We start from the raw sequence: 23,356 nt of genomic DNA on the forward strand, positions 1-23,356 counted from the left end.
TGTGGCATAGCTAAGACACGTCCTCCCTTCTTGCCTATCACTGTTTTGTACCCTGTAACAAAGCAGCACAGTTTTGAAGGCTATCATATTTTAGATCACAGTTAAATTCCTATAAACACAGCCTTCAAAAAGGAAGAAAAGAGCTTTCTTTTCTTCTGTTCCTTTTCTTCTGTTACATTAAAATGGTATGAAGGTTTTTTTATTTTTATTTTTCTTTTCTTTTTCCATGTAATTATTCTGGTGGGGGGTTTTTGTCTTCTAAAATCCTTGCTTGAGCACCTTAGGTATTCAAATCTCCTGTGCCCTGGCAAACTCAAGGGTGACTGAAGAACTAGTGGAATCATGACAGCACAGATGGGAGAGTGGGGAAATCAATACATAAAGGAAGGGGGTTTCAGTCAGACTCTTACAGCTCCCATTAACAGGCATACCTGGCAAAGAAATTCCTTGGGAAAGACTCTGTGGCCTGATAGCAGAGATAGCAGAGGCTCCAAAGAGCTCTTTTAGCCTGGTTCTTTGAAATGCCACCTCTCTATAGCAAAACAGACTATACAGCAACACTGTACACTGCTGCCCCAAAATAAGCAGGGAAGTGAGTTTAAAAAAGCCAAACAAACCAAACACCCTTGTTTAAGAAAAATGTTAATTCTTCTAGCCATCACTGGAAAAAAACCCAAAAAACAAAAAAAAACCCACAATATAAAAGGGACAGAAAGTTATTTTCCCATAAAATTCATTGCAATTTTGAGTACTTGATCATCCTCAGACATTCTGGATCTATTAAGGTCTGGTTTATGCCAGGGAAATCCACACGAAGTGATTTCAGTTAAACTAATGCAGCCTCTTATCCTTGCTGTTAAAACAGATACTTGTAGCAGACTTTAATCCATGCAGTTCACCTTGATAATTTCAGGAATTTAAGGGTATCCACAAAGGTGTGGGGGTAACAAGACTGCAAAATGCAAAAATTGCAAAATGCAAAGCTCACTACCTCACAAGTTGCGAGTGAAAAGCCAATTGCTTTCATGCCACCAAAAGCAAATTCAGCCCCCAAGAGCACCCAGAAACAATATGAGAAAAATGTTAAGATTAAATTCCTAGGAGGAATTTAAATGATAAATGCCTCTCCTTTACCCCCAGATCTGCAGAGGTACACACCACCACACTGAGAACACCGAGAGCATGGCCTTCCACTGGCTTTGGAACTCTCCCCTATGACCCACAAGATGTTTGCCTGTGGAAACACTGGCTAAGGGTGGGTAAGAGCCAGCCACATCCCCAAGAAATATGTCATATTCACCCTGAACACAGAAGTGGAGTCAGAGTGGGTGGATGTGCAGCCTAACAGGGGCTACCAACACTGGCTCACTGAGTTTCACCTCCACCAGTCTCCTCCTACCTTTTTTTTTTATTTTTCCTGCATTTATTTTAAGCAATTAGGTCCTTGTGATTCAATGTTTTTCCTTTAAGGAAAAGAGTCATGTATCTGTTTTCCACCTCTACAGCTGGTGGTGAGTGCTGTGGTTTTGCCCTAGGTGCAGACCAATACACTGCTGAGAGAGATCTTGAGACAGGACTTCCCACTGAACTATGAAGTCCGGGCTCCCTCCTGGAAATGTCATTTCCACAGAGGGACTGATGCATGTGTGGCTGGTGGATGGCAGCAAGACTGTGCCTGCTGGCAGTCAGGCACACCTTGGTCCACTGGGAAAGGAGGAAAAGCAAGGTCAATGAACTCAGCCCTTCCCCATTTCACAGTGCACAGCTACTCACGGAGACGGGCAGCACTGAATGCCCCAGCCTGCTCTGCACAGTCTGACATCTTTATCCACCAGAGCCATGTCCTACCAAGCCAAGAGACCTCCCACAGTGCCAAGGACCTACACAAAACAAGGTGACCACCTTACAAATCCCCACAATAGCCCAACAGGAGGTTGGGTCCTCCTTATAAAGCAGGGTGCCCTGATCCTTCTTTCCCAAAATCACCAACCACTTCCACTGACACAGCAGAACAGACCAAAACAGGGCCAAGAGCCCCCTGCAGCACAACATTTTTGGGTGGAAAACAGCAGGATTTTCCCAAGGCGTGATCAAAGTCCCTTTGCTGGTGGTGGAAGTACCTTGATGGCTGTGCAACCCCAGGCAAGCACTGAACCACTGCCTCTCCAGCCTCCCTGCTCCCTACAAAAGCCAGCAGTGCCCTGGGAGAGGCTTTGCTCACTGTCCATGCAGCAGCTCCTGACACATCCCAGAAAGGAAAGGCTGGATTGTAACCTGCAGCCCCAGAGATACACAAAAGGAGGACACCGTCAGCTTTACACACTCAGGAAACTTCACCTCACTGGAAAAATAATTGCAAGGTTTGGACTATGTTTGTTATTCCAAAGCCCCCAGTAGCTGTCACATTATTAGAGCAGATTACAGAGCATCTCTGCTGACATGCTCAATCGCACACACCTGTGAAAACCTCTCATTTTCTTTTTAAATATTTCCCTTCTTCCTGTCTTCCACTTTTTATTATTTTCATTGTTTCTTTGCAACCTCATTTATCTTCAGAGTCAGCCGTTTAGATTTTAATAAAAGGCTTCACTGTCTATCCTCTTTTTTCTTCAAAGGCCCCCATTTATTTTGCTGCCTCTTCTTGGTTCCCCCCCAGCCTAACTGTTATTATTTTTAACCTTCAGTAGTTTCCTTTGCTTTCTTCTCCATTCTAATCACTCCCTGCTCCTGTTTTCCCCTCTCTGTACCAAGTCCCTTTCATTCCTCACCTCCCTCTCCGCCCCTGGCCAAGCATCCAAATACACGCGGAGCGAGCGTAACCAAACATAAATATGAAAGGATCATCCAATTTCAGCAAAATGCTTGCCCCTACCTATTCAAATATTTAACTTGCAATGACTCAAGCCCAAGATGATCATATATTTTATTTTTTTTTTTACAGACCTCTGCAGATCTTTAATAAACCTCAGCCTGCACCTCGATGACAGCCAGAGCTGCACTTGCTGAGCTGTTTCCTATGCATTACAGCAGATTTGCTCCAAGCTAAGCAAGAGGGACGCCTGGGCTGGAATTAGAAGCAAGGAGATTTCATTCCCCACTTGCTGGTTTATTGAAATTCAATGCCTCCCTCTCACCTGACACTTTGTTATGCTAACCCCTACCAGCCAGCAAAGACTTCCAGTCCATGGGGAAGATTCCCCAGAGTTCCCAAGGAACCCAGGGAATTGTGTCCTGCAGGTCACACTCCCATCAAACCTGGGAGCTGTTGCATCCTGCAGCTGGACCTGTGGGTGGGGGCACTGACAGGGACTCTTGTAGGGTCCCACTGCCCAACAGAGGGGCCATTCCTCCTAAAGGAAGGTAGACATGGGGGTGCCACCGAAGGTAGGTGCCAGGGGACACCGGGTGATGGCCACATCTTGCCCCAGATTATGGCAAGGGCTGTTTGGGGCTCCTCTTGCCTTAGAGGGGCAAGACCTCATGAGGTTCTGAACCCATCAGGGTGCTGCACTGCTTCTGCATGAAACCTGCTATCCTTTACACAACCATTTCATCCCCATGGGCAAGGAGAAGGACAGGAAGCCATCTCCTGCTGGGAACATACAATGCTCCCACTGCATTTCCACCTTCTAAAAGGTGCAGGAGCTTGTGGAGCTGATGGCTGAGCTGGAGGAGCTCAGGGCTGAGCAGCCAGCTGGGACACCAGCTACCCCAGCCCATCTCCCCCGAGCCCTGTGCTGTGATGTCTGAGAAGAAAAGATTAAACCTCCAGGCAGCTCACAGTGCCCTGGGATAAGCACTTTTGGGGAGCTGCCAGCCCCTTTTGCTCACTGCTCTGCCTGGGGAAAAACGCAGAGACACAAAGGTACGGACAAGGAAACACGTGTGGAGTGTAACACAGCCCTCACCGGAGCCATACTGCACTCTGCAACATTTCATTACAACTAAACCCTCCTGAAGGGAAGGAAATAGCATCTTTCTTCTCCAAAACATGCAAAAGCTGAACCATACATGCCCCTGGGTGAGGCAGTAAGACAGCCTATACTATAAATGCCTGCCAAGGAGTTCTGACGTGGCACTACCACAGCATTGGCAAAAATACTGCATTTACAGAGTGGAACAGGGCTGCAGAACAAAATAATCTAACTCTTCATGTCTTCTCCCCATTTCTAGAGGAGACAGAAGGCTGCTTCATATGGCAATGAAGACTTTACTTGTGGCCAATCCAGTTGCACAAACCCTGCTGAAAGAGAATGTATCTATTTTTTGGTTTACCTATACTGTGAGTTAATTCCTGTGTTTTTACACTGGCTGTTTACACCCACCCTCAGCCATGGAGATGCCCTCAGTAATGTGGAAAGCCTTGGGTGAAGTTTTGCTGGAGTAACCCTACTGCACCCTTGTAGATGCTGCTGCCCTACAGGAGCGCTGGAAGGGGCTCCTGCCTGCCCAGCGCACACCCAGGTACCACCAGCAGGGACCTCAGGCTCTGCTGGGATAAAGGTGCTTGTGTTTAGCATCCTACAGGGAAAGCAGGTCTCACCAGTACAACCAGCCCCACAGCAGGCAGCTGCAAGCTCCACAGAGGGAAAGTTTTTTAAAACACCCCGAATTCCCCAGCATCCCTCTGGCTGCTTTCCCACAAAGCAGACCTCAAACCCGTCTCTCACTAGGAGGAGATAAATAAATAAAATAAAATAAAATACACCCGTGTGTGGGCTCATGTAATTTTAATCAAACTAATGTCTGCAAAAAGGGGGGGGGCAGAGGGGCGGGGGCAGGGAGGGATTACGGTGCCACTTGTTCAAAGCACTCCAGTTTATTCCACATCTGCGATCCCTTCTGAGCTCCCGGCAGCAGCGAGGAGCGCGAGGCGCACAAAGCCAGCGCGGAGCCGTCTCTGCTTTAGTCACCGTCTGCTGCTCGTGTCACCCCGGGGAGACACTCCTCTGCGCTGTGCCAGCTCATTACACACCCACAGAAGCATCTGCAGGAGCGGAGCCAACGGGAGAGGAAGCCCAGCATCCTAAAAACCACAATGGGTAACTTGGGGCAGGAGCTAGGGAGAGCAGAGCTGCTTCCCATGGGGTTGGGGAGAAGAGGCAGGGAGAAAGAGCACCCACTGGGAAAGGTCTTGCTCCAAAGGAGCAAGGACACTGGAAGAGGGGAAGGTGACAGTGTGACAGCCTGGACCAGGAACCAAGGGAAGTGGGAGCAAGGACACTGAAAAGGTAATTGTGGACACCTCTGGGCTGGAAGGAGAAGGCAACAAGATGGGGCAATGTCTTGAGAAGTACCGGGTGCTATTACCTGCCAAAGTGCCAGGCAAAAAGCTGGAGCTGCAGGAGGGTGAGAGAAGCTAGTGGGGATATAGTGATGTGTGGCAGCTGTGTCAATGCCTGATGTGCTTCAGAGGTGAAGGAGAGGAGCTCATGGCAAAAGCAGGGGAAGGGCAGCACCATCTCTCACCTGACCATGCAGCCCTTCAAGTCCCTATCCCTGTCTCTCAGCAGGCCTGCCGCTGAGAGGGGACCAGCAACACCAATGCTCAGCAGCCTCGAAAAGGAACACAAAATGCTGAGTAACCAGTTGGGAAGTGGCCCATTCACCTCAGTGCCTCCCTCGGGGATACCCGAGAGCCACCGGCTGCAGGGAGAGGCAGAGGCACTGAGATGCTCAGGGGGAGCTCAGGTATTAACCTGCCCCCAGCTCCTGGGACCTGGACACAGCTCCCAGACGGGGATTAAAGCCAGCTAAATGAGAATTTCAAACACACACCCTGCAGCAGCAAATAATCAGGTGCCAAGAAGGAGATTAACCCTGTGGGGCTGAAGGAAACAAAGGTGTAAGAGCCAGTCTGTTTAAGAAGCTGCTGCTGCTGCTTCTCCCAGACGAACACAACACAAATCTGACCAGGAGGAATCCGAGGGCAGAGCCTGCATGAGAAACACTGATTGCTAGGAAATATAAGCCTCTGATTTCATGCAGATCCACAACAAGTGGCACGAAGATCCCTGCAATAGCTGCTAGGCAGAGGCGGTGAGTCAGGTAGTCTCCCATCCAGGTTGTACCACAGCGAAGGATGCAGAGCTTCAGAGCTTATTTTAGCTGATGGTGAGCAGAGCACAGAGCCTCCCGCAGCAGTCCCTGCTCTGCCAGCTCCCAGACCTACAGCAGGCAGCACACAGAACCCTCAGGCACCGACTGCCATGCCCTGAGAGATGGGCAACAGCTCCTCATCTGGGGTCAAAGTGACACAGGCCACTGATGGAGCAGCTATGGGGATGTCCTCCACAGGTCACAAAGCCTGCTTATTTTGGGGACGCTGGAGGGGGCTGCTGCACCTGCAGAGCCAAAAGAGCAGTGCCCTGGTCAGCATGTACTTCTTCAGGGGACCATCCACTCAAAGCCAAGATGGCAGAGAACGAGGAACTGCTCCTCATTTGCAACCGCTGCTCCTGTCGGGAGGAGGCTCTCCCTGCACTCTGGAAGTCAGGATAGCAGCTGTGAGAGACATTCCCGTGCTCCTTACTCAGGGGCTAGCTGTGTGTCATGACAGGCTGCGAGAGACATATCCCTAATGCTCGTGCTGCTGCAACGGGAACATGGTTCCCAGTCAAGCAGCCTCCAGCAATACCACCTTGGGCTGTGATCTTGTCAGGTTTCATAAGCTTCATCAGGCTCTGCTCTGGCTGGCGTACAGGGGTTTCACTGACAGCCTGCCTGGCTGTCCTACTGCTCCACACAGCATCCCTGAACGCTCAACAGCAGTGCTAAGTCCTGGCAGGCAACGGGAGGACTCACATTTCACTCCTGTCAGCTTCAACCATAAGATACTAAGGGACAGGATGGGTGACCCTGTGGGCATCAGCGCAGTGGACCAGTAACAGGACTGGGACTGTGGTGCCTGGCTCCAACTTATGACACTTCAGCGGTGATGGAAAGCACCTTCTAGCCTTTCAGTGAGAGATGTGAGGAGGGGAGGGTTCTACAATGGCTCCTGGGGGCACACGTGTCATCTGAAACATCTCATTAGTGCAAACTGTCCACAGTTACCCAGCTTAATTTAGCCCTACCAGAGTACCCTGTGGCCTGAACACACCACAGGAGACAGCAAGTCCATCTTGCTGTACTGATGATCTGTGACAGGGCTGGCTGCAGAAACTCATCCCACTGTTGCCATGGGGCAGCTCAGCACTCATGAAGCACCCACACAGCACCCATGCAGCCAGCGCTGTGCTTTTCACAGCAACAGGCTCCGGCACAACCCAAGACCACAGCACTGCTGCCTAGCCCAGCACACCTCTGGTGTCCTGGTCCCTTCTCTGCCCTTCCCTCCATCCACATCAAACCCTCACCACGAGCCTCTCTGAGCAGAGATGTGAGGAGCGCGGTGTCTCCGAGGCTGGGCACACAGGACACACCGCTCTGGCCACAGCCACAAGGGAGCTGAAAGGATCTGAGAGTGCCGGGCACCAGCATCTCACTCCCCACTGCTCACCATCCCTGTGACTCACAAAGTCACTTCAAAAGGAGCTCCTCAAAGCACCATCACTGCCCCTGACATCCCAGTCACAAAGGGAGAGGAATAAAGGGTAGGAGGCAGCAGTGCAAAGGTAATTACTGCATCCTGACAGTCCTGATGGAAGACAGCACCGAAACCCCCGTTGTCTGCTCCGGAGTCAGAAGCCTGAAGCAGCATCTAGGGCACTTGAAGGACACATGGAAAGGGCAGGGGAAGAGCTCCCTCAAAGCCCTGCAGAAGGAGGCCAGCTGGAGAGAGACTCATGTCTCTGGTAGATCTGGGGCCTCCTGCCATTGCAGGAGGGAGCAGGGACACTCTTTCCACCCCAACCACAGTCCCTCTCTGGTCATCCCCATTTCAACTCTCCCTGCTTCAGTACCTCCAAGATGCCAACCTACACACCCCACTGCTCTTAAGAGCAAACAAACTCCCACCCAAGGTCTTCCACCTGTCACTTTTACGCTCCCTCCTCCTCTTGCCTTCCCAGTGCTGCTGTTCCTACTTTTCTTCCTGCTCCCTTTCTTCCCTCCTCTCACCTTCTGTTTGGTTTTTAACCCGCTCACCTCCATCTCGGCCTTGCATGTCTTTGTTTCTCTCCTTCACACTGCCCAGCACTGGGATGACCACAACCTTCCCTTCCCTTAGTAAGGGCAGGGGTGCCATAATCCCTATCCCATGGCAGCCAAAGGGCTCCATCCTTGGCTCAGATTACCCCGCACCCCAAGTCTCTGCCTGGAGGCAGGAATCCCTCATGCAAAGGGATGCTTTTCCCTGTACCAGTCCTCTGGATATGCTCACACACTCATCTGGCTTCGGCTGCTGTACTTGAGAGGGGCTGTTTGGATGATGGGCAGTGTTCCTAACTTCTGCAGAAGGGAAGACACCGGAAGCATCCCCGTGGCCACAGCGCACCTTTCACACTGCCCCAGAGCACCTGCCCCTCTCAGGGTGGCCCCTTCTGGCTGCACCCACAACAAAGGAGCTCCTTCAAAGCACAGAATCTCTCCAAATTATGGTCTCATGGCCCTGATAACGCCACCTCTCCACTCACTTTCTCTTCCCCACAGGTAAACATTGCTGTGGGAGAGCTCCCCCCTTCCAGCCAATACCAGGTGGGCCACCCATCGGGCACAGCCATCACCTGCAGTTTTGCAAGGAGTCCTGTCTGTGGACAGGTGGCATCAGTACACCTGAGAGAGCTCAAAAGGTGACAACAGACTGCCACAGCACCTGTGGTCATCTGTGGCATGCTGATGCAATTTTTCAGAGATTTTTGGGTTTTTTTTTGCAATTTTGGACAGAGATCAACATTAACCCTCTGCTAAGTAACCTGCTGCTTTTGGATCTCTTTGCTTCCATGCAGCAGCACAATGCCATAAAGAAAACTGGTCTCTCTAAACCTTCTCGTCCTCAGTATGTCTGGCATTATGAGTTACAATCAGGAAATGCTTTCGGTAAGGAATGGCTTTATAAAAATCTTGCTGTCTTGAATAGGCAGCTAAAAATGAAGGATGACAGGGTCTGAGAAAGTTAAGTGCTCAGAGCACATCGTGCCTAGCAAAGCGGCATTCCTGTCCAGAAAACCCTGCCTGCCATGACACACTTCCCCAGGGCAGGCATGCCTAGCTCTACACTTCTTTGGAGAGCCCTAAGTTATCATTTCAACTCTCAAGCAGCAAGGAATAAAGCCCTGAAGGGCGCAATATGTTGAAACACAACGTTAAGGAGCAGGAGCAGGGACACTGAAGGGCATCCAACCCATTAGCACCAACTCAGTCATCCAGGATCCCTTAAGGCAGAGGCTCATTCAGACTTCAAATGGGGAGCAGAGCAGCCCCACCTCTTGCCTCCTCAGGGTAAAAATCACGCTTCTCTCTGCATTCTAAAGCGCCTTTGTTCAGCTTTGCCCTGTTAGCGCTGGCTTTTCTTTGTAGGCTCTCCAGAAACATCTCTTGTTGATGGCAAGGGCAAGTGGGGCAGCTAATCCCATTCCATTAGCATCCTCTGAAATACTCCAAGGACTAGGATGCTGCTTGGGTGCAGGTGGCCAGAAGGCGGCTCTCACTAAGACAGCACGACTTCTGGATGCGTGCACACACATCCAGCCCCAGAGCCGTCTGCCATCAATAAACCCTGCCAGAGGGAGGGAAGAGGATAAAGAAACAGCCCACATGTGGCCCGAAAGGAGATTTTTCTCCTACAGTCACAGCTTTCCCAATGCCAAAGGTCGCCACCGCTCCTCTTTTCTGAAGGTGACACCAAATTCCCCAACTGGGGGGAGAATGTTGTGTGTAAAAACAACTGAGCACCATCCCACAAGGGAGGGTGGAGGGGACACCCCCAGCCCCCCATGCTCCTGGGGGTTGCAGCAGCACAGCCCCTGATACCCCAGGGAGCAGATACAAGGTTGACAGAAGCCATCCCCTCCTCATATGATGACCCAGCAGTGCCTGTAGCACTCTCATGTTCCTTGCAGCCCTCCTTCCCATTACATTTCCCATTTATAAACAGCTGTTTGGCAGTATTACTAATCAGTGCTGCATGGAATAATGTTACGTTTCCCACCACATTACTATTTTATCTTCTATCCTCCCCACCTCCAGCTGCTGCTTTCCTTCCACCACCCCCAACCTGGAAAGCAATAATACATTTCTTCATTTTATTCAGGCTCCTACTTGTCTGATAGCACAAGCAATTTACTTACAAATCATGCAAAAAAAAACCCAAAAAACCAAACGCAAAAGTTTTTTTTAAAATTAAATACTGTTAAACCCACTTAAAATAAATACTTGCCGAAGGAATATCAGCTGGAGACTGCTCTCTGACTTATAATAATCCCACTGCGCCCAGGGAAATCCTCTTAAACCTATATCAGATAAAGATTGTAAAACTGTTAAGAGGGCTAAACTGATGGGGCAGACACAGAATCAAGATGGGAAATTTCTCCCCCCAATTCCTCCTTACCAAGGGGCAGCTCTGTCCCAGGGCACATCAGGTTTCCCTCTCAGCACATAAAGCAAAGCCCTGCAGCACCTGGAGCTGAAGGGAGAGGGGAGAAAGGCCAGTCCTGCCAGGGCCTTGGGCTGAAGGAGAAGGAATAGGCTGCTGTGGGACTCTGGAGCACCAAAGAATTGCCTTCCCTTTCCCACCTCTCCTGTGGGCAGCAGAAACAGGGCAGAGACCCTCTGGAGCTTTAGAAGACATCTCCCCATCTCCCCAACCCTTCTCCCCCGGATGCTCAGCAGCAACATCTCTAATTAGAGATAAGGATTCCAAATCATTGGAGCTAGGGGCGAGACAGGAGCAGTAGGATTTCAAGTTCAGTGCTGTCTTATCTGAGATGACAAAAAGGATCTGATGCAGATTGGTAATGCTGCTAGGAGATACTGGGCTTGTGCTGCCCTGCAGTTTGCCTGGGCACTGGCCACCAGTTTGACTTTGTTAGTTTTGCAGTTTTTCAACAAGAAGATGTGCATCCACACCACAGGGAGCACATTTTGAGGCACAGAGCTGAGCAATGGGCACTGCAATCAGCCCCTGCTACGTGGGGACTCCACTGCTCATCACCAGACCTTGCTTGCTCTCCAAGAGAACTCAAGGAAAGCATCAGCATCAACAGCAGAAGCAGCAGTCCCTGCCTCTCAGGGCAGCAGAGCGACAGAAGTGCAGAGCAACCAAGTCTGAGGGGCTGGAACTAAAGAACAAATAAAGCAATCCTCCAGGGAAAACAAATTAAAAAAAAAAAAAGGAAAAAAAGAAGAGTGGGAGGAAGAGTAAGCGCAGCAAAAACCTCCCCAGGGAAGCACAGCAGGAAAAATAGGCAATGTGGAACGCAAAGTTTTCGGTGGTAATCGAGTAAGGGACCGCTCCACTGCAGGATTTCTCAGTGCTGCAGCTGGCTGGAGCCACGGGGACCATATTCCCCTTTCAGAGTTCACTGAGCAATTGCTAAGGCAGGGGATGGGTGCCATATGTTACCAGCTGCGCTCGCAGTCGTCGCTTTCCCCATTTAACGCCGAGAGACTCTTTGGAGGCACAGAAACCTGAGTGCTTTGTGCCTCGCCCCCGCCACCCGGTACTCCAAAAAGGCTGCCAGAAATGCCAGCAGGCCCTGCCAGTGACACTGGGAGAGGGTCCCCATGCCAGGGAGCCACCAGGCCGTGCTGGCTGCTCAGTAGCCAGCACTGGCAGGGAGGTGCAGGTGGAAGAAGAGATGGGTGTCCCTGAGCTCCCCTCCAGCCCCTGGAAAGCTGCCGAGTGCACAGGAGGTAGGAGGCAGGTACCAGGCTCTGCCCATCCCTCTTTACAGCCTGCCGGCTTCACCACCTGCTCACCCAAGCCAGCCCAGCTCCTCCTGGCTCTGCTTTTGTGCACAGTGATTTTCTCTTTATTTTTCAGAGCTTCTCTTAGTTGTGCATATAGTGAACAAGTCATTAATTGTGGGGGGAGAAAAAAGGGTTTGGGACTGCCCAGATAACATTAGGAGGAACTGCTGAATTCAGGAACTGTTTTCAACACCAGGCTTGAACCTAGGATGCTGAGTAACCCACTGGTGGGTAGAGCTGGTCTTCAAATGCACCAGGATCTCCAACAGAAGGTTCTTCTATCCTTCTTAAAAACCTCTGCATCCTTTACCTCTTTCCAGCACATTATGTCAATATACACAAACAGCCTCTGCCACCCATCCCTCTACTCAGGGGGACAGACCGAAAGGGATCCTATAAAACATGGCAATTAGGATTACCAAACACCCCCTTTTACCAGGAACTGGAAAAGCACATGGGAAGAGTCAGCAGGAGGAGGAGAAAGAAGCCCTGGCCTGAGCAGAATTGTGTTTTCAGCCACTCCTTTCAGGGCAGCAGAGGACACCAGGCCTTGCAGCCTTATTCAGAGGGCTCAGCAAAGAGCAAATGCCACATTCCCATCGACCTGAGAGACGCCTGAGAGGAGCCAGACACGGATGGAGAGCAGACTGGAGGGCACGACTCCGAGCCTTCAGATAACAAAAGAGGCTTTTTCAGGAAAGACTGCTTTACTTTTCAAAGATCATTTTAGCTCTTACTGTCCTCATGTTATGATTCAGTGCTGCACAGAAACCCACCCAAACAAAACACCGCAGCTCTTAGCAGTCTGAAGGCAAGTCAGCATTCGGGATTCCACGCCTGCCTTCCTGACAAGGAAGGGATGTAGAAAGTCTGGAAACAAGAGGGCTCATTTTAAAGACAAGCCTAGGTCTGTGAGCAAAGGGCTGTGCAATTGCCTGCGGCTGTATTAATTTACATTTTTAGAAAAGTTTTTTTGAATACTTTTTTCCCTTGCAATGCATTGGTACAAGAGTACAGATATGTTCAAAAAAGGACACATATTCTTATCATAATTGTTCTCCACAAGCAAGCTAAATTTAAAAAAAAGTACCTCTGCCTCAGAGGGGACAATATAGGGAAAACATATAGAATACAGTGATGTGTTCCAAATGTGTCTAATGCCAGGTTTTTGAGAAATGGGTAGGTGGATGGCATTAAAAAAAAAGAAAGAATCAGTTTCCCAGCTGAGAGCCCTTCCCACAAAGCATGTCATGCCACCAAGATGCTTGTGGTTTTGAGGGACAGGGCAGAAAGGCGAGGGAGGGGAAGAAAAAACTGAAGAAAGAAACAAAAGAGTGGATACAATGGATTACCCATTTTTTAGGCACAGTCTGCCCACAATTTGTTCCATTTCTCCTGCACATTCAGAGGCATAGAAGCGATGCAATGTAGTACAATAATAAGAAAGTAAAAATCAGGGAAGCAATTCCAACAGGAAAGAATAGGGGATGGCACACTGCAACAAAACAGGAATAACTGGAAGTGTTTAGCAGGAAAATACAGAAACAGTGGGATGAGATAAAGACACACAAAATGAGTGAGCTCTGTCCCACTATGCGCGGACACGCACAGAGATTTCTGTCTTAAGCCATCAGCTCTAACCTGACTGGTACCTACAAAAGGGTGGTTTAGGAAGCACAAGGAATAACCAGCCCAGGCAATTCACTGCCAGATTGTACATGACTAAAGCACAGGGTTGCCTGTGCCGGGCTCCCACGTACCTGCCCACGGCACTGCGGATCACCGGCCCCCCAGTCTGGCAGTGCCTCTCAGCCTCACAGCTTCTGCCAGGGGAAAACTGGGTGAGCTCAGGCAGCTACACTTTCAAGACAGCAGAAATGACTAAGCAGGACAGGACATGAATCCTATTCAGCATTATTACCAGGCAGAGCTGAAATGTAAGCCTTTGTTTTTAACTCCCGCTATCCAAAGAGCTCAAAGCCCATCACAATTATTTAGCTTAGACTTCGTGAAAGGCTTGTGTGCTATTATCCCTAATTTTACCAGCTGGAAAATGGTGAGGGAGATGGATTGCACCATATCCAGGGACATGCAGCAAGTTGGCAGCATAATAAGGCCGAATGCCTGTAGCATCACAAACCAGGTGCAATTCCCCAGGCCCCAGGAACTGCCAGAGGTAAATATGTTTATTCCTCCCCACTCCTCCCCCATTAACTGACAAACACTTCTTTTCCATCCACAGCAGGAACAGAAAGGAAAAGCAGAGGAGCACAGGTCAATTTTTTGGTGAAGGTTACTACAGAGAGAATTAGGCATGCAAAGGAGGACAGTAACAACAAAATGCCCTGTGTCTCATTGCAAAGGACCACCTATAAAAAGGCATTTGATTTTTTTTTTAAATCCCTTTTTAATGTCAGCTAAAGGGTAATTTGAAAGTGAAGGACATTTTACTCCTCTGGGGACCTAATTACTGCAACAAGCACAGCCCAAACAGGCAAAAATGAATGTAACTCACACAGCACAACACCAATCCTGCAGCTCACTTTGATTAGCTCACACAGCTTGGCCAGATAAGGCACACACATGTTTCATGGAGGTAGCCAAACCACTGAGACAGACTAAGAGAGATTAGGACATCTGTGCTTAGGATTTCCAAGTGCCATCTTCATACACCAGAGCAGAGCAATAGAGACAAACTCCTGCAACCTCACTAGATAAATAAGAACAATATGAAATATGAAAAAAGTACCAGAAAAGAAATAGAATTTGTGGATGTAAAATAGGTCCTTGGTGTTCTCACCTGGTTGAGATCATCATTCTTATGCCATTATTTAGCTGTGACCCTCCAAACTCCTTTATTTAGCACCAACCCTCCAAAATGCTGCCTCTAACAGTGGTTCCTTTCTGCAATGCAGCCAAGTAGCTCATCACAGGACAATTCAGGGTGGAAGGGACCTTGGGGCTCTGTAGTGCAGCTACAGGGTCAAGCAGGGTCAGCTATAAGGTCAGACAAGGCCACTCAGAGCTTGATCCTGTCAGGTCTTGAATAACTCCAGAGATGAAGCCTTTGCAACCTTTCAGGACAGGCTGAACTGCTCATTTCGATTTTTGCCCTGTTGTTGCTCATCTGCAAAAAGCCTGGTCTCCCCAGGACACAAGCTGCTCACTCACAGCGACAAACACTTTTCCCTGTCTCTCAGGTGAAGACAAAGAAGAAAAATGCAGCACAGAAAGAAGAGCCCCCAAAGACTTCTATCAAAACTGGTAGATCCTTGTCTCTGGGATTGCCATCTCTCTCTTCGACACCTGCCTCAAGCAAAGCCACCTTCAGCCCTGTTGACAGCTGGAAAAAACTAGCAGCCACTGAGGTCCACGTGCCCCACACGGAGAGAAGTGTCTGCTCTCATCCAGGCTGCCAGGAGCAGACTGTGCTCTCCCAAATCCAAACTGTGACGTGACTTTCTCCCTCTGCTCTGTGCGCAGACAGATCACGTATGGCAGCACTTGACGAAAAAGAAGGGAAGCTGCTGGCAACAAGCAGCAGCAGCTGGTATGGGATAATAAAAGTTCTTTTTTTTTCTTTTTCTTGCCTGCTACATGCTCTTTCGCTCTCAGCAGAGAGATCCCGGAGGTTTTTGGTGGCAAGTTCAACATAAGAGACCTGATTTCTTCTCTTGAAAGCTTGCCTAAGACACACTGAGCTCCTTTCTTTCCAGTGCTAAGTGTCTGGCCTACATAAATCCTTCTTCCACCTCCCGTGCCACCAAAGCCTCTCAGACACACCCTACACATGTCCTCCCTGTCCCAGCCATGGGCTTGCAAGCAGCCACAGAGTTACATGCCACAGCTGCAGGGCACAGAGGATCCTGAAGACAAACTCCTACAGGCATGGTCTCAGTGCCCATGGACTGAGTCCTGGTCTGCAGGCAGCTGTAAGTGCCTTGGGCAGCTCAGCATCAGGAGACAAGACCCCACCATGCAGAGCCAGCCCTGACCTCAGGCAGAGAGGCAGATGGCTCTTCACCCCATCAATGCCCTTGCACCACCACCACTCCCAAGCTTGGCATGGTGTAGAAACCTCACCACAATGGGGCCACCAGCCAAAAAAAGCACACAGTGCCCCTGGGAGCCATCACAGGTAAGGCAGGACACAGGAAAACAGGGCAGAGGCCAAGGCACCAACCTGCCCAGGCAGGATGAGACCAGTGAGAAACAGCAGAGAGCAGAAGTGTGAGCAGGCTGACAGGGCAGCCACTGAACAGCACCTAGCTAGCACAAGACCTCTGCCCTCTGTGACCTAAGCCTGGCTGGAGGAAGGTCCTGGTGACCATCCCTGCAGGCACTACCACCAGCTCCACAGCAGCTCCTGCCTGCTGCAAAGGCAGCTGTGTTTGAGCACTCCTTGTTTCTCAAGTCTGCACTGACATTGCTTCCTCCCAGTCTGTGGTACCGTGGGGACTGCGGTCTCCTCCCACCCAAACCCCTTTCATTTCTTTGCTTTAACTTGTTTAGGATTGATGCTATACAGCTGCTTCCCCCAAAATAAAGACTAAAAGAGCTGCCAGATCCTCAAGTGCTTTGAAACCTTTCCTCCTGCTCTATCACTACCTGTTTAAGGAAAACCTCAAAGCTTGATTTCTTCCCTCAAATCACTTACTCTGAAAAAGATCTCAACGTTTTTGGGAGCACAGATGAAAAACCACAGAGATAAAAGTCTGAAACTTCTGAAGAGGTTAGACCTGGGCCTCTTCACTGTTATCTAAGTAAGGGTACAGGCACACAAACAATTCATCGCAGAGATATAGTGGAGTACAAATTTGCAATGACTCACACTCTTTGAAGGAACTGCCACGTGCTCAGTTCTCCCCTGCAGCAAAACACAAGTTTACCCATCAACAGGAGAAGCACAAACCAGCACTTCAGTTTGCAAAGCACTCCTGTAGCTTCACCAACTAAATTACTGTGCAGAAACCTCCTCTTCTGCCCATCTTTCAAGAGTTAAGAAAAGGGATAATTCCTATGACAATGTGGAAAACACTGTTGTCTTGCCAGTGGTAATGATGCTGTGCTTCTGGGATGCTGCTTTCCTTCACCTGCAAACTCTGTGCTGTCCTTAACTTCTTAAAAAAGTGAAGGGACAGCCCACATACTTATCACAGCCAGCAACAACCAGGACCCCAATACAAATGTGTGCATTGTCCCCAGATCCACAATTTAATGAGTCCAATTTAAATTTTCTAACTCCCCTCTTCAGTATGCTCAAGCATATTCCCAATTCAACCACAAAGTCAAAATTCCCACCCAGCTGCTTAGAAGCCTGATAGGGCAAGACTCCAAAAGGAGCCAAGTCTTCAGCCACTAGGGCTTAGCTCAAGTCTAAACATGTAGGATCTCTCTTTAGTCAACATAGAGAACAATGCACTTAACTTAAACCAAGACTGCTCTCCAGATTTGTCCTTTTCTGTCTTCTGATGGCAGATATTGCCTGGACATCTACCTCAGGCAGTGAGTCTTGTGTTAAACGGGTGGCAGACAACTCATGAGATCTTCCAAAATATTTTCCTGCCACCCTAAGTAAAAGAGCATGAACTAACCTCAGCAATTTTGTGTCAGCCTCAGCAAACTGAAATCTGAAGGCAAACAACAGAGTTGCAGACTTTGTACGTGGGCTAATCCTTTCTCATAAATCAATCACAAGGCCATGGTTCCACAACATCCTGAAAAGCTGCACCCCCTCTTTTCTTTTTACCCCACCTCCCTCAGCACCTGAAATGCAATCTGAGATGTCCTAAATTCTTCTCCTAACACACCTCGCAGCCCAGGCACAATTCCTCTCTCCCAAAGATGCAGCCCAGAGGGGGATGAGAAGAGGAGCAGTAAGATACAGAAAGGCTTGTTTTTGAACCATTTGAAGGAAATTGAAGACTGGTGAAGAAGATTAAGCCTTGATACACAGGCTCACATGGCAGAAGGCCTTTGAACCACATGACTGGCCACATTCCTAGCTTCAGTGAGATCAGCACTCATGTTTTGTGCTTAAATTCAGATAACAGTCCCAGAGAGTGCCTGGGGAGCACTTCTTGCTCCAGGCCATCACAGACATCAGGTCCTCAAAGCAGTACCAGACCATACTTAAAGTCTCAGTGAAGGAAAAGGAATCTGGAGCGATGACACTAATAAAGGGAGAGGGACAACCAACCGGGCATGCTGTTCATGAGGTGGGGAGAAGTGTACTTTCAAGCCAAACTGATATGTCTCTGAAGCTGACAAGATTATTTTTTAGCAGCCTCAGAGCCCTGGAGACACAGCCTTTAACAGTGCTCAGATGGCAGGAGCAGAACACATCCCAGCTGCTCTGCTGCAAGCTGAAATGCCCCTGTGCACAGCAGCCCCACGTGTCCCACCCAGTCACGGGGCTGTATCATGAAGGTGGAAAAAAAAGGGGAGAAACTCCTCCTTCAGCTCTTTCCTCAAACCACGGGACACAACAATTCCAAGGTCCCACAGCAGCAAGCCTAAAATCAACACTGCTTCAAACCCATGCGCTTCACACGTAAGTGGAGAGAATAGAGATGCTAACAAAGCTGTCTCCCTTCAGGCTTTGCTGCTGCCAGGAAAGAGCCACTCAATCTAATGAGTCAATTAAAAATTCATAACTGGATGAATGAAAAAATAAAAAAGTTTCGTTCTTTATCTAAGAAAATGAGAACAGTAACTCTTTTCTGTACCTCCCCTTGCACATTGTCTGCAGAAACAAAACCAGCCTGAAAACCTCCAACCTATAGGTGAGAGCTAAAGTAACAGGAAAACAAAAAGGACTTGCGATCTGCCCAGCTCTGCAGAGAGGAGCCTATTTCCCCAAAAGGAGTTCAGGGTCCAACAAAGTTGAAGTCAGCACCATCTCCCACAAATGGGAGGCAGAAAGAAGGCCTGCTGTCTACAGGTCATTGTTGGGAGCACTCTGAAAAATTCAGCTTCTGTCACAGTTTGGCTAACCCACAGAAGGAAAGCTACACAGATGCACATGTTCAAAATGCAAGTGACCCTAAGTCATTTCCAAAGTGAATTTTCAGAAATGAATTAAGCTAAACCAAATTAGGGCCCAAAATCCTGAGCACAAGCATCCATGAAGGGGCATAATGTGATTTAACTAATCCACTGAAAGTTACTTTAGATCAATTTTCTTGAGTATCTCTGACACATGTAAGCCCCGAAGCCAATGTCCTCTGAGCACTGCTCATGGGTGTCTACAGACTCCCAAATCTTACTGGTTTGTAGCTGTGGAAAGGGAAGGACAGAGCAAAAACAGATCAACTCAGACTCTTGGAGAGCAGTAGAGCAGCTTCCCACCACCCAGCCACTGGATATGCTGGCTGTACTCAACCCCAGCTCCCAGGCAAAGCAACCCAGAACCCATCCAACCCCACCCTGCCCCCAGGCACGTTTTTTCAGCGGGTGTTGGTTTCAATGGGTTTCGCTCCCCAAGGTGACTCCACAGCAGCAGCAGCAGCAGCGCTGACTCAGTCTTGTTTGAACTGCAGTGGGAACTGCAAATCCAGACACCTAAAGCAAATTACAGAACTACAAATAAAAAAAGAGAACACTGTGCAGGCAGCTACCCCCGCAACTACTCATGGACATCAGATGGCAAAAAAGGCACCTAAATAAGCACCTACACTTGTGCTGTGGAGCTTCACCTGGGAAAGTGGCTGGGCTGGCACCTCTGAAGGAAAGAGGCCAAGGCCAAACAAGCTGGAGGCAAGAAGCTCAACCCAAAGGAAGTCCATTGTGATTGAAATCATATCCTGGCTCCGTTCACACTGGATTTCTTGTGTCAACACAGCCTGAACCAGCAACACCTCCGTGGGCTGGATAATGTCAAAGTGGTGTCCAAGCTGCAGGCTCACAGACACCTCCTAAGGAAAGCAAGCCTGCTTGCTGCCAGTGGGCTTGGATTTGCTAGAGGGGTGTCTGTGCTGCGAAGGAGCTCTTTTAGGGGTCTTAAAACCAAAGACTTGTATGGTAGCTACTTGACTGCTGTTAGCTGAGTTAGACACTTCAAATACTGTTTTGAGATACAGAAAGCAAGCTGAAGCTTGAAAAGGTCAGATCTTCTAGTCAAAGAGGTGCCGTGGAAATACTACAGATTTGAAAGTACCTGTTTTAAATTTTTCTAATGCAAACCAAAAAAAAAAAAAAAAAGCAAAAATCCCAGACCAGCTTCTCCAAACTCATCTATAGACAGCTCAACCTGCTCAGTGGTTTCAGGATGTATTCAGCACTGCTGTTAGAGTCTGAAGATGACCATCTCTCCTGTTCCCTTTTATGTGCTGCTCATTACTACTCCTCTCTTTCCTGCTCAGTTATTTCACCACCTTTGGCAAACAGCTCTCTCGTCTGTGACTATTGCCATCTGATACAGACTCCCAGCTCCTTTCCCTCTCCGTAAATCAGTTCCACGGCTGTCTCACTTTCAGCCACGGCTTCAAACATTCCTCTGCCCAGCCGTGCTGCCTGGTGCCTCATTTTTGTAAGGGCTTTATTAGCGAAGAAAGCTTTCTATTTCCCTTCCTGTGCCTCTCTACCCTGATTCCCTGCAATTCATACCACCGTGCCACCTGCCCTCCGCTCTGGTTCTCCCTCACAGGATTTTCATCTGCCAGCCTCTGCGTACCACACCGCACAGGGGGGCTGAAGGGTTTGGCACCCCACTGGCCCAGCCACGCCGCGAGCAGGACAGCTTACCCACGAGGTTCATCTTGGCGCTGTAGCTGCCGAAGTACCTCTCGTCGGTGTTGGGCGTGTGGCACTCGTACTGGCCGGCGTCGCGGTCCTGCAGCTCGGTGATGTGCAGCAGGACGGCGTCCCCCTGCAGCCGCTCCACGAAGATGCCCCGGCTGCGCACACGCTGGGTGTAGATGGCGTAGGGGAAGGAGGGGTCCACGGTGCTGACGATCTGCACCTCCCGCTCGGGGGCCGAGGGCAGGTAGATGGACCACTGGAAGTTCTGCTCCGCCGGGCCCTGGTAGCCGCTCACCTTGCACCACAGGGTGATGTGGGACCCCTCCGTGCGGTAGAGGGGTCCCTCCTGCACCGTCACTTGCCGCTGGGCCAGTGCCATGCCTGTGGGAGGAGAGGAGGAGCCCAGCGTTACTGACCAGCAGGCAATCCCCACACCTACTCCCAGATATATCCTCACCCTTCCATGGCCATGCTGGACAAAGCAAATCCTCACACCCCATTTTACAGCCGGCACATCAAGCTCTGGGACAGCACCCCCGAGTCACATCACAGAATTCTTGCTGACTCAATGGGAGCGTTTTAAAAAACACCCCAGGAAAGCAGCTTTAAGGTAACATAAACCCCTTGTTGGGAAGCGATAAGAACCCAGGTGTGAAAGGGCAACGCACCACGTTGTAATAAATCAGAAACTCAAGGTGACAGGTCTTTGTTTCCAGTACTTTTCCTTTCCAACTCTTATCACCCCATGGGGAGAGCAAGCCAGGGGACTGCACTCCCTCTCCTCTGGCTCCTGGGCCACCCAACTCCAGTGCCCCAGGCACTTGTCCTCCATCAGCAAGAGGCTTCAGCCCCTTCAGCCTGTACCAAATCCCATTCTTTTTCCCCACACCCAGCACACCTTCTCCATTCTCTCTTATGCTTGTAAAGGCACACAGAGAAATATCAGGTTCCCAGCGCTGCCTTCCCAAGTCTATATGAAAGGTGTGCATTTGGTACATAACAAAACCAATTAAAGTTAACAGAGGGAGCAGGCACACTACACTAAAGCTCGGTGCCCCTGGCTGCTGGAGTCAGGGCCCAGCGCCGTGCGCCATACACGCGCAGAAGCGTGCAGCACAAAACAAAGACAGCCCCGCAGCACGAGGACTGCGATCCGCTGTATTTTTACACAGATTATGGATGGCTGGCCCTTGGGCTCATGGCACATTACCAGCACAGCCCTCCAGGGGCCAGATAAATTACAGCAATCTATCTTGTTTGTTGCTACATCAAAGGCTCCAGGTCTGGAGACCACGGTGGGTGTTCATCGGTTATTGAGTTACCAGCAGCATGCACACATGGCAAGGCCAATCACCCTGGCTTCTGTGACTGCTTGCTTGCCATCATAAAACAGCAATAAGCCGATTTAAAGCAGGTCCTGCATAATCACGTTTGCAAATTTTATCCTCTCTGTGCGTGTGTATGGTGGGGGTTCTCCCCCCGCTCTCTAATTTTCAATAACAATGCTCAAGTCTAGAAAAGAATTTAAGCTTTCAAAAACTGGCATCTTGCAGGTGAAGAGGTAGCCTTGAATCTGGGGTTTATTGCTTCAATCCCGCCCTCTAAACATCGATGTCCAGAAACGAAGTTTCTCTCCACAGCCAGCCTGGACCAGAGCCAGGAGAGATGGTTCTTAGCAGCTTAAAACAAATTGTGAAAAATGGGTTCAGCACATCCATCAGGGCATGCAGCTGAACAGATGGAGTGCAATTCCAACTATTAACTTGGGCTCAGCTTGCTGCTGCTCCAAATTATGTTTCTTTCTACTCTTTATGAAATAATGTGATTTAAGGGGAGGACGGGGAAAGCCAGCACATTTGAAACAAACAGGGAGAGGAACAACAGAGGCAAACACTCCCCCACTGTTTGCTGTACCAATCTCTTCATCCTGGGGATGTTAGAAAACTAACACATCTAAGGTGCAGGCAGCCTCTTCTCTCACCCCACAAAGGCCAAGGGACAAAGCAAATACTATGGCCTTTGAAGTGAACTGTTTTCAAAGCAGCAGGAAGGACAAGATCTTTATTACACACCTAAAGACCGCTGATAATCCGATTTCTGTATGCACATGTAGCCCTGCTACAGCATACACATATCCCACCTGCAATGACAATTAAAATTGCACCACAAGGCAAACGTGCAGTGGTGGGAATTAAAAGGTCCACACGCAACACTCAATCAGGTATTTCTCAGGTAAGTGCACAACTTTGTTAATCAGGCTTTTAACACAGTGCTGGATTTTTTACATTGGAGTTTTCCAGCTATCTAGTTAAAAAATATCATTTTGTCAGAAATGGGTATCTGACTTTCCAAAGTTCACTGGAAGACCATAACCCTGGGGACCCACAGCACAGATTTTTGGTAGATGTCAAATCTCACCACCCTCATGGCCAGCACTAACACGGGCTTCCTTCTTCCCTTGCCAGTGTTTTTTAGGACCTTCACTGTAACTCTACCTGCAGTCCTCCTCCAGGTTCTGAAGAGACCCACTTTCTACATTCCTCCTCTTTTATTTCTCCTTGCACTGGATTGCTGCACCTTCCTAAAGCAGCCAAAAGTGAGAGAGGTAAGAGCCAAAGAGCTCCTTGCTTCCTTTTCTGGCTCCAGGAGCCTAGGAAGCTGAGGGACAGCAGAAGACAGTGCAGAAAAAAGTCCTGCCCAGCTCCAGCGTGGATAGAAGACAAAACAGTCAGGCTTTTGGTACAACTTGCAGCAGGTTGCTGTC

The 23,356-nt window shown here is 49.3% G+C and overlaps 1 protein-coding gene across 2 annotated transcripts in view; it reads right to left on the minus strand.

The window, feature by feature from the left end:
* The window catches only part of IGSF3 (immunoglobulin superfamily member 3), a 92,789-nt gene that overhangs the window by 43,934 nt on the left and 25,499 nt on the right, over nucleotides 1-23,356 (minus strand). For both annotated transcript variants that reach the window (XM_088051205.1, XM_014253503.2), the window contains exon 2: nucleotides 20,596-20,973. In XM_088051205.1, the coding sequence (XP_087907331.1) occupies nucleotides 20,596-20,973 (378 nt within the window). The remainder of the gene's footprint in view (nucleotides 1-20,595; nucleotides 20,974-23,356) is intronic.

Source organism: Pseudopodoces humilis, chromosome 2, assembly GCF_049639895.1.
Source record: "Pseudopodoces humilis isolate 2021_Gansu_Grassland_sample_001 chromosome 2, ASM4963989v1, whole genome shotgun sequence".
NCBI lineage: Eukaryota > Metazoa > Chordata > Aves > Passeriformes > Paridae > Pseudopodoces > Pseudopodoces humilis.